Source organism: Scyliorhinus torazame, chromosome 14 (assembly GCF_047496885.1).
Source record: "Scyliorhinus torazame isolate Kashiwa2021f chromosome 14, sScyTor2.1, whole genome shotgun sequence".
NCBI classification, from domain to species: domain Eukaryota; kingdom Metazoa; phylum Chordata; class Chondrichthyes; order Carcharhiniformes; family Scyliorhinidae; genus Scyliorhinus; species Scyliorhinus torazame.
This window is the reverse complement of record NC_092720.1, coordinates 19,413,230-19,430,499: the sequence shown is the minus strand read 5'-3', so window position 1 is coordinate 19,430,499 and position 17,270 is coordinate 19,413,230. Positions and strand designations below refer to the sequence as shown.

The 17,270-nt window shown below is 48.0% G+C and overlaps 1 protein-coding gene across 3 annotated transcripts in view; it reads left to right on the top strand.

Annotated features, from left to right (window-relative positions):
- The window catches only part of LOC140389564 (neprilysin-like), a 284,568-nt gene that overhangs the window by 177,760 nt on the left and 89,538 nt on the right, over positions 1-17,270 (top strand). For all 3 annotated transcript variants that reach the window (XM_072473793.1, XM_072473795.1, XM_072473794.1), the window contains exons 9-10: positions 9,785-9,919; positions 16,041-16,142. In XM_072473793.1, the coding sequence (XP_072329894.1) occupies positions 9,785-9,919; positions 16,041-16,142 (237 nt within the window). The remainder of the gene's footprint in view (positions 1-9,784; positions 9,920-16,040; positions 16,143-17,270) is intronic.

The window sequence follows — 17,270 nt, the reverse complement described above, 5'->3', positions numbered from 1 at the left end:
GGGTGTACCTATACCTCAGGGACGGCAGCGATTCAAGAAGGCAGCTCACCACCACCTTCTGAAGGGTAACTGGGGATGGGCAATAAATGCTGGCCTTACCAGTGACGCCCACATCCCGTAAATGAATAAAAAAGAAGCTTTGAACGTTTTCCTTATGACAGATGTTACGTTAACTGGCCTACAGTTTCCGGATTTCCGTCTTCCTCCTTTTTTGAATAAAGGAGCTGAGGGGGTTGGATTACAAGGAGAGGTCGAGTAGACTGGGACTGTACTCACTGGAATTTAGAAGGATGAGGGGGGATCTTATAGAAACAGATAACATTATGAAGCGAATAGACAGGATAGATGCGGGCAGGTTGTTTCCACTGGCGGGTGAAAGCAGAACTAGGGGGCATGGCATCAAAATAAGGGGAAGTAGATTTAGGACTGAGTTTAGGAGAAACTTCTTCACCCAAAAGGTTGCGAATCTATGGAATTCCTTGCCCAGTGAAGCAGCTGAGGCTCCTTCTTTAAACGTTTTTAAGATAAAGATAAATCGTTTTTTGGAGAATAAAGGGATTAAGGGTTATGGTGTTCGGGCCGGAAAGTGGAGCTGAGTCCACAAAAGATCAGCCATGATCTCATTGAATGGCGGAGCAGGCTCGAGGGGCCAGATGGCCTACTCCTGCTCCTATTCTTATGTTCTTACTTCCAATCTAATGAATGGTAGTTTTCCCATATCTAGTGAATTGGGAAAATTATCTCATGAGTCAATTCTTTTGAGGCCTGTGAAAGAAGTCTATCAGGATCTGGGGCCTTGTCAGCCACCGTTCCATTAATTTGCTCAGTACCACTTCCCTAGTGACTGCAGTCTTCCTGATTTCCTCCCTCCTTTCAATTCTTAATTCACAATCATTTCTGGGATATTACTTGTATTCCTCTTCGTGAGGACAAGTGCAAAATACCTGCTCAATTCACCCGCCATCTCTTTATTTTCTATTGACGCCCCAGCCCCCACTTTGGACGCAGTCGAATGGCCACGCTGCACCCGAACAGGAGCTTGCCACTGGGCAGCATGACCGATAGAAGCCGGGAGACCCCACTCCTGGGATCTACCCGGCTGGCAATGCCTCGCGCAATCGAATGCGATCTTGAGAAACGTTGCGATGTAGGGCGGGAGCACTTTTAGGCAAACCCGCATATTGGAGTGAGACAGCTAGACTCACTTTAACATGCAGATTCCCAAGGCGCCTGAAGAGTTGGGATCTATCCCCTTCACCTTGGAGACCTCAGGTGAGTGCCGGTCCGTACTAGTCTCCACAACCAGATGGAACTGCACTCATGGGGGGTCTCCCAGAGGATCGGAAGACTTCAGGTTCATGTCCTTTGGATAAGGTGGTGCACTGGCACTGCTGGTGCCACCCGGGTGCCCTGGCACTGCAAACCTGGACCTGCTAGTGCCAGCCTGGCACCCTGTCTGTGCCACTTGTGTAGCAGCCTGACATTGCCAAGGCACCAGGTGGCTCTGCCAGCTGGAAGGGGCACTGCCAATGTGCCAAGCTGGCACTGCCAAAGCGACAAGCTGTATTTTTTGCTCAGAGGTGAACGGGCTGGGGGTGTCCTGTAAGAGTGTTGAGAGGGATGTGGGAAATCAGGGGTCCCTCCCATAGTGAGTTGATGCTTGGGGTGCGGTCAGGCATTGGTTCGGAGGCTCCAGAGATCGGGGTGCCATTGAAAATTGGTGTCCCAATCTCGCTACACTGAGGAGTTCCGGCAAGCATACGAGCGCGACGCAATGATTCCATTTTGGAGGGGGCAGAGAATAGAAAACCGGCACCGCCCCCGATTTTGGCGTCGGAAGGGATTCTCCGCCCGATCGCCAATTACGATATCGACGTCGGACAACGGAAAATCCCGCCCTGTGTTCTCCTGTCGGAGCTGAATTGCACTGGCTTTATAATCCTCTTTTGGTCGTAAAGCAGAATGCATTTCATGCACATTTATGCAGCATGGAATATGAGGGATTACCGGGGGAATCCTGATATTGGGCTGCCATCTTGATTCTCGTGGCCGGTCACCCTCCCCACTGCACCGCGCATCGACCCCAACCCACCCCACCGTAAATCAGCCCTAACCCTTCCCTGCATGCACGATGGCCCAACCCTCCTCCCATCGCATGGCAGCCCCCCACCCCTCGATTTCCAGGGTTCCCCCCACCCTCAAGTACAGGGGTTACCCGACCTGCCTCCTCCCAGGGACCCCTGTAATAAGGGGACCCCCAGAAATGCCTGCCTAAATGAACTCCCTCCACCCACCGACCCCCCCCCCCCCCCCCCCCCGACAGCCCCACAGTAAAGGGACCCCTGTCTGAAAATAAGGGAGCCGTCCAGACAGGGGGAGTGGGAAGCATTATAACTGTTATACTTACCTTTCTGCTTCACGTGTCCATGCTGAAGGAGAGCAGCTGTGCCTGTCACTAGTTCACATCGATTCACTAGCAGCAATCCATTCATGGCTTTCCAGTTGTGATTTGTGATTGGCTGCTCATGAAAACTATGTGCCGATTTGATCCATTTACATCTCTTTACGCTTCAGTGCAGTGAAATCACTGGCTTGAGAGGGTGGAATGCACTTAGTGCTTGGAATGGACTTTCATCTCTTTGATGTGGTCAATGTTTATGCACATTGGCGTTTCACCACTTAGGCCACTGAATCATATGGATCAAAGCTGTAGATGGTTTGTACGAGCTGTCAATCACAAACTACTACTCTAAAGTCATGAATGGATTGCGGAGAATGGATTTGTGGGAACCAGAGGCAAGCACAGCTACTCCCCTTCGAGAAATGGACAGGTAGAGCTGCAAGGTAAGTATAACAGTCAGAATGCTTCCCACTGCCCCTGTCTGGATTGCTCTCCAGCTTCCAGACGGGGGTTCCCTTTCTGGAGGGAGGTCTGTGTATGGGGGGGGGGGGTTACTGTGGAGGAGGTTCCTTCAGGTAGGGGTCCCTGGGGTGTCCCTGTATTTCAGGGGACACCCCTAATGCAGGATCCCCTATGGTGGTCATCTTGTCACAGGGATCCCTGTGGGGGTTGTCCCTATTACAGGGGCCCGTGTGGGGGTCCACTTATTACAGGGGTCCTGGAGGGGAGGGTGGGTCAGGTCACCCCTGATCACTGAGACCACAAGTGAATTTTGCCCATGTGATTCCCGACCACGGGGACCGGAGAATCTCGGGAGGGCGGGGCATCAGGCTCCTGACCTGCTGAATAGAGGCAAATGTGTGATTACGACCCAATTGCATTTATTTTGATACTCCAGCTGCCGTGCAGCGTGGAACTCATTCACCCCGCCATCGAGGGGTCGGAGCATGGCATTCAGGTCGGCACCTGGCCCTGATCCCGATTTTGCCCCGACACCCAATTTTACCCTAACGCCTGATTCTCTTCCCATCGGGGAACACGCTCTGAGCATCCCGGGTTCAGCGAATCCTGCCCCTTGTCTTTATTATTCCTCACCTGTACCCAAACCACATTTATATCCGGGCTTCCTGAACTTAGATTATCCCTGCCTCTGTAAATGTCATTTTTAATTGACGGGACCACCCCTCCACCTTTTCCCTGTCCTTCCTAAAAGTCACATACATTTCAATATTCAGGTCTCAATCTATGCCATCTGCAGCCATGTCTCTGTAATGGCTATTAAGTCATACCCCTTAATCTCTATCAATTTTGTTTCAAATGTTATGCGCATTCAATTTCAGAGCCTTAAGGTTTGTTGTTTTATTGTATTGTAACCTCCAGCCTTATCTGTTGATTTAGAACATAGAACATAGAACGATACAGCACAGTACAGGCCCTTCGGCCCACGATGTTACACCGAAACAAAAGCCATCTAACCTACACTATGCCATTATCATCCATATGCTTATCCAATAAACTTTTAAATGCCCTCAATGTTGGCGAGTTCACTACTGTTGCAGGTAGGGCATTCAACGGCTTCACCACTCTTTGCGTAAAGAACCTACCTCTGAGCTCTGTCCTATATCTATTACCCCTCAGTTTAAAGCTATGTCCCCTCGTGCCAGCCATTTCCATCCGCGGGAGAAGGCTCTCACTGTCCACCCTATCTAACCCCCTGATTTACTCTTGGACTTATACTTTCTGATCCTGGTCTGTTTATTCTTTCCCATATTAATACAGTGGGCAGCACGGTAGCCTTGTGGATAGCACAATTGCTTCACAGCTCCAGGGTCCCAGGTTCGATTCCAGCTTGGGTCACTGTCTGTGCGGAGTCTGCACATCCTCCCCGTGTGTGCGTGGGTTTCCTCCGGGTGCTCCGGTTTCCTCCCACAGTCCAAAGATGTGCAGGTTAGGTGGATTGGCCATGATAAATTGCCCTTAGTGTCCAAAAATTGCCCTTAGTGTTGGGTGGGGTTACTGGGTTATGGGGTTACTGGGTTATGGGGATAGGGTGGCGGTGTTGACCTTGGGTAGGGTGCTCTTTCCAAGAGCCGGTGCAGACTCGATGGGCCGAATGGCCTCCTTCTGCACTGTAAATTCTATGATAATCTATGATAATACCTTCCTGTCTTCCCTTTTTCTACCCTTTGATATATACATCTTTCCACATTTGATCCATTGCCCCAACTATTTAGTTTAAAACTCTCTCTACGTCCCTAGTTATGTGGAGCACAAGAACACTGGTCCCAACATGGATCAAGTGCAAATCAAGCCAATGGTACAACCCTCCTTTCTCCAGTGCTGGTACCAGTGCCCCACAAACTCACACCAGCCTTTGAGCCATGTATTTATCTCTCAAATTTTATGTACCCTATGAAAATTGCTTGTGGCTCAGGTAATAATCCAGAGCTTGTAAACGTTGAGGTTCTGCTTTACAAATTAGTGCCTTGATCCTCATACTCACTCTGCAGAATCTCATAGGTTCAATTATTCTGTACTATATTCTATTAACTTGACCAACAGATGGTATACCATTTTAAAACTTAGCACTAGAACAGACCTTAATCACTTCCAGATACTCACCAAACTCTCAATTTCTCAACTGCACTTGTTTGCAAAAACTGCACTAAAGGATCCCAAATTCACAGTCAACTGAAACAAAGGGAGAGAAAACTGGTTTGTGCAACTGGAGAGTTACACGCTAGTTTTCAGTTTAAGCCCGACACTTTGCCAAATTCTGGTAAGGTTTAGCCACTAATTTGTGCACAGAGTGCCTCGGTGGCGCAGTGGTTAGTACTGCCGCCTCACAGCGCCAGGGACCCAGGTTCAATTCTGGCCTAGGGGGACTGCCTGAGTGGAGTTTGCACATCCTCCCCCCGTGTCTGCGTGGGTTTCCTCCGGGTGCCTCCTACAATCCAAAGATGTGCGGGTTAGGTGGATTGGCGGCGCTAAATTGCCCTTAGCGTCCAGGGATTTGCACATTGGATAACGGGGATAGGGTGGGGTGGACGGATGAGTGGGCATGGGTAGAGTGCTCTTTCGAAGACGGGTCGATGAGCCAAATGACCTCCTTCTGCACTGTAGGGATTCTATGGACCTGTGAGTAAGAACCAAAAGACACTCATGTGATAATACCCAGGTCATCTGTTTTTGCGATCTAGATTGAACATGGCACCTCCAGTAATGCAACTCCATGGTGGTGATCAGCCTGTATTATGTAATCCAGTCTCTGGAGTAACAATCTTCAGACTTTTGAAGAAAAGTACTAACCCACTGAGACGACGATAACTTTGTGTGCAACATGAGACCATGGTGCATTCCTGATACAGTACTTCCATTGAGGTTATTTACATTTACAATTGACTGGCGACTCAGCACGGGTCTCCAGGGAAGGGGGAGTTGGTTGGACACAAAAGCCTGATCATTGCCATCAAGACCTCTATGAATAATGCTGCTAATAACTAGCTGTGTTTCCGTTTTATCTCTGAACTTATCTGCTAACAATGCTCAGTAATTAGCATTCTTAGTTTCATAAGTGCTCCAGATGTTGGGCAGTTTGGAAGTGGTCATTAATTATTTGATTGCGGACAAGAAATGATAAACACTGAGCTAGGCACGGTGCATTGCTCTGACCAAGATGGTCCAGGGTGTGACTGTGCAGGTCCCTTGAACTCTGCTACACCACACCCGAAATATAAACCATTTCATGTACACATGTGGTTTCGAAGACACTCTCTTGGCTTTTACCCTTTCCTGATGCAGTCTTTCTCAATGAGTTAGCCACACATGGCTAATTGGGACTCCAGATGTGGCTAATTTGCCTGAACAATAAATGACTAGCAGACACAGTCAGTATTGGCCAGTGATCCCGATACACGTAGTCACATGGCTTGTGCATGTGAACTTTAACCTTTCTTAGTCAAATGGTTAGACAAAAAACAGGCCGTGTGATCATTCTTTGATCTCTGTGAGTGCCTTGCTTTATTTACCTGTATTCTGTCCAAAACATTTTGTACTAAATTAATGCACGAGGCTAAAACATCACTGTAGCCGCATCTGCGGCTAGTTAGCAGTTTCCATTGGACAGTATTATTTTAATATCTGACTGTGCTTGAGGTTGGTTTACTTCAAATTAACTGAAAATAATGTATTATTAGAATCACTGGCAGAGTTTGAGAGCATAAACCGTGGCGTTTGTTTCCACACGGGATACGTACACCTCAATCACTCTCAGACTGCTGGCAAAGAAGCCGACATCTGTTGGCTGACATGAAGTAACCTCAAGCAGTGTTCAGCCAGTTCTCTGGGGGCATAGTGGAGGCAGTGACGTAGCGGCATCGTGGCTGGACTAGTAATACAGAGAACCAGGGTAATGCCCTGGGTTCAAATCTCACCAGATGCTGGAATTTGAATCCAATAAGAAATCTGGACTAAAAGTCTACCGATGACCATTAAACAATTGTCAATTGTCGTAAAACCCCATCTGGTTCACCAAAAACCCCATTTGGGCAGCACGGTAGCAGAAGTGGCTAGCACAGTGGCTTCACAGCGCCAGGGTCCCAGGTTCGATTCCCCGCTGGGTCACTGTCTGTGCGGAGTCTACACGTTCTCCCCGTGTCTGCGTGGGTTTCCTCCAGGTGCTCCGGGTTCCTCCCACAGTCCAAAGACGTGCAGGTTAGGTGGATTGGCCATGATAAATTGCCCTTAGTGGCCAAAAAGGTTAGGAGGGGTTATTGGGTTATGGGGATAGGGTGGAAGTGAGGGCTTAAGTGGGTCGGTGCAGACCTGATGGGCCAAATGGCCTCATTCTGCACTGTTTCTCCTATGTAGGGAATGAAATCTGTCATCCTTACCTGGTTTGGCCTGCAAGTGATTCCAGGGCCACAGCAATGTGGGCAACTCTTAAATGCCCTCACGGATGGGCAATAAATACTGGCCTGGCCAGCGACGCCCACATCCCATAAATGAATAAAGAAAGAAAATTCAGCAAGACAGAGAAGATGTGGCATAGGGGTAACACCACTGGACAAGTAATCTAGAGGCCCAGACGAATGCCCTGTGGGGACAGTCAGATGGACAAATTTCAATCCAATTGAATAAATTTGGTATTGAAAGCTAGTCTCTCTAATCGTTGTCATAATTGATTGTCGTAAATCGTAAAATCCCATCTGTTCACGAATATCCTTTAGAGCGGGAAATCTGCTGTCCTTGCCCAGTCTGGCCTGCATATGACTCCAGATCCACAGCAATGTGGTTGACTCATAGCTCTACTCTGAAATGGTCTAATCAAGTGAAATTAAGGATGGACAACAAATACTGGCCTGGTCAGTGACATTCACATCCCATTAAAGAACAAATGAAGTATTTCCCGACTGGATGTTGATGGTGAGGAGTGTAGATACCCGGGAATTGAACCTGGGACCCTGGCGCTGTGAAGCAACAGTGCTAACTGCTGTGCTATCGTGCCACCCACATAGGAGACAACATTAAAGGGCTCTTCGAGGATTTGAACCCGGGACCCAATTCACCTCCCTAATAAAAATTCACCTCGGTGACTGCATCGATGCAGCGAGCAATCAACTTAGAAAGCGCACCGATGGCAGATGGAAAAGTGAGAAGGAAGGGTTCTGGACTGGCTCAGGGTTGACAATCCAGTTTGTGGAAAGAAAATACTCACTTTGTTATTTGAAAGGCTTTCTGCAGGAAATGAAATCAGGGCCTTTGTGAGCTTCCGATCCACAGAATTACTTCAAATTTTACTGCAGTGAGACAGGCCATTCGCCACAACAGGTACCTCCTTCCACTTAACATCATCTCACCCCATCAACATAGGAAATAGGAGCACACGGACTAAAGAGCCTGTTCTGTCATTCGATACAATCACGAGTGATCTTGGTCTTCAACTCCATTTTCCCACCCACTCCCCTTAATTTCCTGCGAGGCCAAACACATCTTTCTATTCCGTTCTGCCACGTGAATCATAGATCGAAAATTTGAGGTAAATCCAGTTTAATGCCAAGGAAGTCAGCGTCAAAATTCAAGAAGCCATGAATAATCTTGCAGAATGGACAGGCTGAATTTCAATACAGGTAAATGTTAAATGATGCATTTTGGCAGAAAGATGGAGGAGGCCATGCATGGCTTGGAAAGTAAAATGGGGTGGAAGAGGAATAATTCTCAGGTTCAGATGGAAATCATTAAAAGGAGCAAAACAGATCAACAAAACCATTATTGAAATGAATGAAATGTAATGAAAATCGCTTGTCACAAGTAGATTTCAAATGAAGTTACTGTGAAAAGCCCCTAGTCGCCACATTCCGGCGCCTGTTCAGGGAGGCTGTTACGGGAATTGAACCGTGCTGCTGGCCTGCCTTGGTCTGCTTTCAAAGCCAGCGATTTAGCCCTGTGCTAAACAGCCTCTGCTAATGGTTCAGTCCTATTTCAATGTGGGGTCTGGGGTGGAGGGGGGGGGGGGGTATTTTCTGTCCGTTCACACCATCTGGAACTATTGTTCCCGCTGACGACGAACGCGTCCGCGGGTTACCGAATGCCGCGGGATGGATTCAGTGGGAAATCCCATTGACAACGATGGGACCAGAAAATCCCCAATCCTGGGCTGCCTCTGCAGCCAAGAAACACACCGAGGGGAATGGGTGAAATCCCCTAGAACTCAAAAGCAAAGAAGGTAAGTTAAAAATCTAAATCAAGCCATGACTGTGGCCAGGACTGGGAAATTACAGCCATGAGGAGAGATTGTTCTTTGAGTTCGTTCTCCTTGAAACAGAGGAGGCTGAAGGGAGGTTTGGTTGAGGTGTACAAAATTGTGAGGTGCCTGAAGTGACTGGATGGGGAGGGCCCGTTTACTTTAGCAGAGAGGCCAGTGACCAGGGGGCATGGATTTAAAGTGTAGAAAGATTAGAGGGGAGATGAGGAAAAAGGCTTTCACCCAGAGGGTTGTGTGAGGGTCTGGAACTTGCTGCCGGAAAGGACAAGGGGAGCAAAACCCTCAACTCATTTAAAAGGTGTCGGCGTCGGCACGTCAAATGGCGGTAACCGGCAGGGCTACGAACCGAATGCTAGAAAGTGGGACAGAGCTGGAGGCTTGTTTTTCAGCCGGCACAGAAACGATGTGCCAAATAGCCTCTTTCTGTCCTGCAAGTCTTCTACGATTCCAACAGATTTCAAGAAAGACTGAGCATATTAACAGAGAAAATTAGGAGCAGGAGCAAGGTGGGAATTTAAGACTAGGAGACGATGCCATCCATTGGTTTAACAAAACTGATAAGATCCTGGAGCTTTTTCCAAGAAAATGCTGTATCCATTTGTTTCTTTTGTTTGCTACAGGCATGTGAAGCTTATTTCCTGTTCATGATAAATGTGGCTACGTTGGTGCGAAAGGACAAACATTTAAACATAAATAATTCCGAAATCAGGAATGAAATGAGTACGGTCCTGCAGCTGGAGAAAGAAATAGCCAATGTAAGTTCCTTCACCTTTTTATTGCTGCAGTTGTTGCCTCGCACATCCAGATAAGAAAAATGGGCTGACCTCACTCCATGGTGCAGGGGTTAACTGAGCCAGCAACAACCCTGCTCTGCTCTGAGTGACGGGGGAGCGGGCGTTAAGGGGTGACGTTGTTCATATCAGTCTTACCATCGAAACTTGGAAGCACAAAGATTGTCTCCTAACCCTGTGCCCGATGAGTAATACTCTCCTCTTTGACTTAGAAGGTCCTGGTTCAAGTTACATACCACAGGCTTGAACAAATAGGCCTGAATTTCCACTCAGGCAGGGAGGCCCTCCATCTTGTCAAAATAGAGCTGGAGACCAGAAGCTGGTGTGGTCTAGAGATCGCCAACTAGTGGAAAGGACGTAGAAAAACAAATCTGCAGGGAAACTACAGAGACGTGCAAACATTATAGATTAGTTGTCTATCCATTTTTATTTTTTAAAATTTAGAATACCCAATTCATTTTTTCCAATGAAGGGGCAATTTAGCATGGCCAATCCACCTACCCTGCACAGCTTTGGGTTGTGGGGGCAAAACCCACGGAGAATGTGCAAACTCCACACGGACACTGATCCAGAGCCGGGATTGAACCTGGGACCTTGGCGCCGTGAGGCAGCAATGCTAAGCACTGCACCACCGTGCTGCCTCTATTATAGAGTAGTTATAATGGGGGAGTTTAATGGGCAGCAGGGTACCACAGTGTTAACATTGTTACTCCGCAGCATCAGCGTCCCAGGTCCAATTCCCGACATGGGTCACTGTCTGTGCTGAGTCTGCACGTTCTCTGCGTGGGTTTCCTCCGGGCGCTCCGGTTTCCTCCCATAAGTCCCGAAAGTTGTGCTGTTAGGTGAATTGGACATTCTGAATTCTCCCGCTGTGTGCCCGAACAGGCACCGGAGTGTGGCGACTAGGGGCTTTTCACAGTAACTTCATTGCAGTGTTAATGTAAGCCTACATGTGACTCTAATAAAGATGATTATTATTATAATTACCCAACCGTAGACTGGGATAGTGGTAGTTTAAAGGACAGGGAGGAGCAAAGGTTCCTAGACTTCGTGTTAAGGGCAATTTTCTACAGCTGGATATTTCCAGCCCAACACGAAAGAGGTACTGATGGACCTGGTTCTGGGAAATGAGGTGGGCCAAGTAAATCAAGTGCCAGTGGGGCAACATTTAGGAGACAGTGACCATTGTACCTGTGCTAAACAGCCTCTGCTAATGGTTCAGTCCTATTTCATTGTGGGGTCTGGGTGGAGCGAGGGGGGGGTATTTTCTGTCTGTTCACACCATCAGGAACGTTCGTTCACCTGAGGAAGGAGCAGTGCTCCGAAAGCTAGTGTTTGAAACAAACCTGTTGGACTTTAACCTGGTGTTGTAAGACTTATTACTGTGCTCACCCCAGTCCAACGACGGCATCTCCACATTATGTCTTTACCAAGGAAGCACATGCTGCCCGTGATGTGGTGACGGTGGAGGAAGCTCTGCCACTAGAAGTATGGCACTTGATACAGTGCCACACAATAGAATTGTGAGAAATGTTATCGCTCATGCAATAAAAGGGACAAACAAAGAACAAAGAAATGTACAGCACAGGAACAGGCCCTTCGGCCCTCCAAGCCCGTGCCGACCATGCTGCCCGTCTAAACTACAATCTTCTACACTTCCTGGGTCCGTATCCTTCTATTCCCATCCTATTCATGTATTTGTCAAGATGCCCCTTAAATGTCACTATCGTCCCTGCTTCCACCACCTCCTCCGGTAGCGAGTTCCAGGCACCCACTACCCTTTGTGTAAAAAAACTTGCCTCGTACATCTATTCTAAACCTTTCCCCTCTCACCTTAAACCTACGCCCCCTAGTAATTGACCCTTCTACCCTGGGGAAAAGCCTCTGACTATCCACTCAGTCTGTGCCCCTCATAGTTTTGTAGACCTTTATCAGGTCGCGCCTCAACCTCCGTCGTTCCAGTGAGAACAAACCGAGTTTATTCAACCGCTCCTCATAGCTAATGCCCTCCATACCAGGCAACATTCTGGTAAATCTCTTCTGCACCCTCTCTAAAGCCTCCACATCCTTCTGGTAGTGTGGCGACCAGAATTGAACACTATACTCCAAGTGTGGCCTAACTAAGGTTCTACACAGCTGCAACATGACTTGCCAATTCTTATACTCAATGCCCCAGCCAATGAAGGCAAGCATGCCGTATGCCTTCTTGGGCTACCTTCTCCACCTGTGTTGCCCCTTTCAGTGACCTGTGGACCTGTACTCCTAGATCTCTCTGACTTTCAATACTCTTGAGGGTTCTACCATTCACTGTATATTCTCTACCTGCATTAAGCCTTCCAAAATGCATTACCTCACATTTGTCTGGATTAAACTCCATCTGCCATCTCTCCGCCCAAGTCTCCAAACAATCTAAATCCTGCTGTATCCTCTGACAGTCCTCATCGCTATCCGCAATTCCACCAACCTTTGTGTCATCTGCAACATGAATATAAAGTTGGCTGAATAATTGGAAACAGCGGGTCATGGTTAATGGATATTTCTGGGGGGCTGGAGGAAGGTGGAGTTCCCAAGAGGCTGCTATTGGGACCCTTCATTTTCCTGATATATATATTCATGGCATGGCTCTTAGTGTGCAGGGTACAATTTCAGTTTGTGGATGAAACGGGACTTGGAAGCATTGTGAGCTGTGAGGAGGACAGTGTTGAACTTCAGAAGGACACATACAATTTGGTGGATTGGGGAGATAGGTGGCAGATGATGTTCAATGCAATGAAGTGTGAAGTGATTCACTTTGGTAGGAAGAATATGGAGGGATTAGTAAATAAAAGATACAATTTTAAAGGGTGTGCAGGAGCGTGGGAACCGAGGTGTATATGTGCATAAGTCATTGTTGAACATGGCAGGACAGGTGGAGAGAGCAGTTATTAAAGCAAATAGTATCTGGGGCGACATTCTCCGACCCCCCCCCCCCCCCGCCGGGTCGGAGAATCGCCGGGGGCTGGCGTGAATCCCGCCCCCGCCGGTTGCCGAAGCACCGGATATTCGGTGGGGGCGGGAATCGCGCCGCGCCGGTTGGCGGGCCCCCCCGCTCAATTCTCCGGCCCAGATGGGCCGAAGTCCCGCCGATAAATTGCCTGTCCCGCCGGCAATCACCTACCTTACCGGCGGGACAAGGTGGCGTGGGCGGGCTCCGGGGTCCTGGGGGGGGCGCGGGGCGATCTGACCCCGGGGGGTGCCCCCACGGTGGCCTGGCCCGCGATCGGGGCCCACCGATCCGCGGGCGGGCCTGTGCCGTGGGGGCAATCTTTCCCTTCCGCCTCCGCCACGGTCTCCACCATGGCGGAGGTGGAAGAGACTCCCTCCACTGCGCATGCGTGGGAAACTGTCAGCGGCCGCTGACGCTCCCGCGCATGCGCTGCCCGGAGATGTCATTTCCGCGCCAGCTGGCGGGGCAACAAAGGCCGTTTCCGCCAGCTGGCGGGGTGGAAATTCCTCCGCCGTCGGCCTAGCCCCTCAATGTTGGGGCTCGGCCCCCAAAGACGCGGAGCATTCCGTACCTTTGGGGTGGCGCGATGCCCGTCTGATTTGCGCCAGTCGGCGGACATTGCGCCGTTTCCGGAGAATTTCGCCCCTGGTGTTTATTCATAGGGGACATGGAGTACAAGAGCGAGGAGGTTATTCTGGACATATATTGGGCAGGAGTTAATAAAATCCAAATATTGTGGATGCTGGAAATCTGAAGTAAAAACAAAAAATGTTAGAAAACCCAGCAGGCCTGGCCACATCTGTGGAGAGAGAAATAGGGTTAACTTTTTGAGTATGGATGACCATTCTTCAGAGTGGGAACTAGTTAGTCATCGGCTGGAGCACTGTGCACAGTTCTGGGCGTCACGCTATAGGAAGGATGTGAACGCATTGATGAACACGAGGTTTACAAGAATGTTTCCGGGGAAGAGGAATTTTAATTATGAGGATAGATTGGAAAGGTCGGGACTGTTCTCCTTGGAGAGAAGAAGACTAAGAGGAGATTTGATAGACATGTTCAAAAGCACAAGGGGGCTGGACAGATTAGACGGGGAGAAACTGTTCGTGCTCGTAAAAGGATCAAGAATGAGCGGTCACTGGTTTAAACTGATTTGAAAAAGAAGCATGCGATGTGTGAAAAAACCTTTCACACAGCGAGTGGTTTGAGTCTGGAAAAAACTGTCTGGAGGTGCGGTGGAGGCCGGTTTAGCCAAGGCATTCAAGAGGGCATTAGATGGATATTTGAATGGAAACAATGTGCAGGGCTACGGGGATAAGACTGGGGAATGGCCCTAAGTTCTAGCGCTCATTTGGAGAGCTGGTGCAGATGTGATGGGCTGAATGGCCTCCACCTGCGCCGTAATTCTGTGATTCTAATAAAATGCACATCTCCAATTTTCACCACCCTGCCATTGCCGGTCATGCCTTTAACTCCCTCGGCCCTGTGCTCTGCAATTTCCTCTCAGAACCTCTTTCCCTTGCTCCTCTCCTGAGCTCTGGAATTCCTTTGTTCAATCTCTCTCCCTCTCCACCTCCTTATGATGCTCCTCCTGGCTAACATCTCCTTATTTGGTTTGGCATGAATCGTTGCCCCCGTGAAGAACCCTGTTTTATTATGTTAAACGTGCTATGTAAATGCAAGTTGTTTTTTGTTATTGCTGCCTCTTTTTAAATTGTGGAACTTGGCCTGAGGATGTTAAACATTAGTGCAGCTAAATTCCGAGTGTGCAAAAGCTGTGCTTTGATTTTCATATTTTAATAGCAAAGCTGGACTCCACAGTTACTGGGGCAACATTCTCATTTTCTGAAAAATCAACAGACTCCATGTTCCCTAACGGCCATGAAGAGAATCCTCCATCCAGCCGGCATTGATATTTGAGTGCATCAAGTTACTGGTATCTTGTTCATGGCATTATTCTTCTGTGTGAGGTTAAGAGAATAATCCCAACCCTCTCCCACTTTGATGACCAGCCACATTCTGTTCAACGTGCAAAGAGAGAATTGCAATTTGATCTTTACATCCAGCCAGTGTGTGTAGTGTTTCCTGTTGGTAGCAGCATTGGATAGTGCGCTCCAAGTACCCCTCCGTGCCACCCGTAAGTTGTTTTTCCCTGAAGAGCTGAAATCTTAATCGGCCTGCAAGATCTGCATTGAGCAGTGACGTCTGTAGGTCGTAATATTGGAAATATCCCACCAAGCATCTATAACATTCTTTTATCTCTGGTGAATGTCGCACCCTGTTTCCTCTCCTTCCCTTTGGCAACAGGGCGCCCATTCTCTGAACTCTCATTTTGAGACCACCCCTACTTTGCCGCTTGCAAAAATGCCCTCAAAATCTGGCCGCTTAATTCCGCCTTCACCTGACTTTCCAGTTGCCTGTTCTGTGTCATTCCAGCCCTTAAAATGCCATTTAGGAACTTGGTGTCTTTCTTATTTTTCTTCTGCCTCCCAAACAAGTTGAAACAGCCCATGAGAGGTTGGTGGTGTATTTACATTCCAAATACAGAGCTTGCATTTCTAAAGCGCACTTCATCTCCTCACGATGCCACGCAGTGCTTCACAGGCAATTAAGTACTTCTTGGGTCTAGCCGCTGTTGTGATGTAGGTAATGCAGCAGCCAATTTGCACACAGGAACACCCAAACAACAGCAATGGTGACAATTACCAGATCATCGGTTTAAATGATGTTGCTTGGGTGATACAAATCTGACAGGAGATTTTCCCCTCCTGTTCCTTGAAGTAGTACCGTGGGATCTTATCTTGCACTCATTTTGACAGTAAGTGCAGCCGTGAATTAATGTTGAAATATGGCACCATTGACAATGCGGAACTCCCTTGGTACAGCACTGTGAGTATCAGATTATTCAAATCTCTGGAGTGGGGATTGAACCCACAAACCTCTGATTTGGTGAGAAGGGTACGGCAAACTGAGTCACAGTCTGACACTGAATAACATGGACTGTCCGCCTTTGGCCAATTATTCGCCAATTTAAATGAGATTTATACTTATATTTGAAACAAGATAAAAGGAATATTCACACGGATATATTTTATTTGACAGGCAACAGCCAAAACGGAAGACAGAACCGATCCTAATAAACTCTACAACAAAATGACTTTGTCCAACATGACGAGTAACTTCCCTCTTACAATCGATTCTAAGGTAGGATGGTGTTTTGAATTGAATATTGTTTTGTCAAAGCCATGTATGTCAGTGGATAGGGAACACAAACTATTGCAAAGTGTCAGTGCCGAGCGGTGCTATCATATTGCACTATGTCAGCATTCAGGCCCTGCACTCCAATGCGAATTAGATACATTTCCTTCAGAATATAACCCCTTGAGATCCAGTGTATGAGCAATTTGAGACCTGACACATGGTGAGTTAAGCTTGCTTGGGAAGGACAAGATGATTTTAAACCTCTGGTTGCTAAAACTCTCCAAGAGCGAGGGTTTTTCTCATGTCGTGCCTGGGCCTGTTATAGACCGGCTGATGGAAATTAATTGCTGTGATTAGTCTCAGCTTCATTATTGTTGGGTCATGCGACTGCCAGAATGGTAAAAGGTGAACGAGATGGAGTGGGATCTTTATTTTCCTAACTATTCTGAATATTCACCCTCATTTACCATGCTCTCCAGCAGGGCTGCCCACTAGGAAAACTAATTAAAGTCCGACACTCATTCATTACATCTTAAAATGGGGTTTCTTTTCCTGTTGAAACAAATGCAGGCATTGATGAAAGACACATGCATTATCTCTCAACTTAAGTTTTATAACATAAAGTGCCGAAGCACTTCCAGTCCAAATATGCTATTGCATAAATCCAACATGCACAGTCTACTAACTTTCTGGTCTTGTCTCATTGAGTGTATCGGTCAAGTTCTTTCTCAATCGGTTCAGTTCTATGGCACTCAATACCAGATCTGGACCATTCACGTTCATTTCTGTCGGGATCTTTGTGGAGTCAACCAGAGTGCTTGAGAGGAAATGATTTCAAATTGATTTGAGAACCCAACGGCCTACATCACGGCAGCGGTCCCACATTTGGCTGGGGGTCTCGGTCAGCTGCTGACCTCCCGGCAGCCGCCCAACTCACTTGAGGCGGAGGTCGTGCGGCGGGAAGTGACAGCGAGGATGCAGCTGCTTGAAGTCAACCCGTTCTGATTCTAATGCCACAAGCCTCTTTGGAATAGCCCCGCCGTCAGCAAGGCTCTCATTTCAAAATATTCTGCTTCTCATGCAACTGCCATAGAGTCACACAGCATAGAGAAGGCCCTTCCGCCCATCACG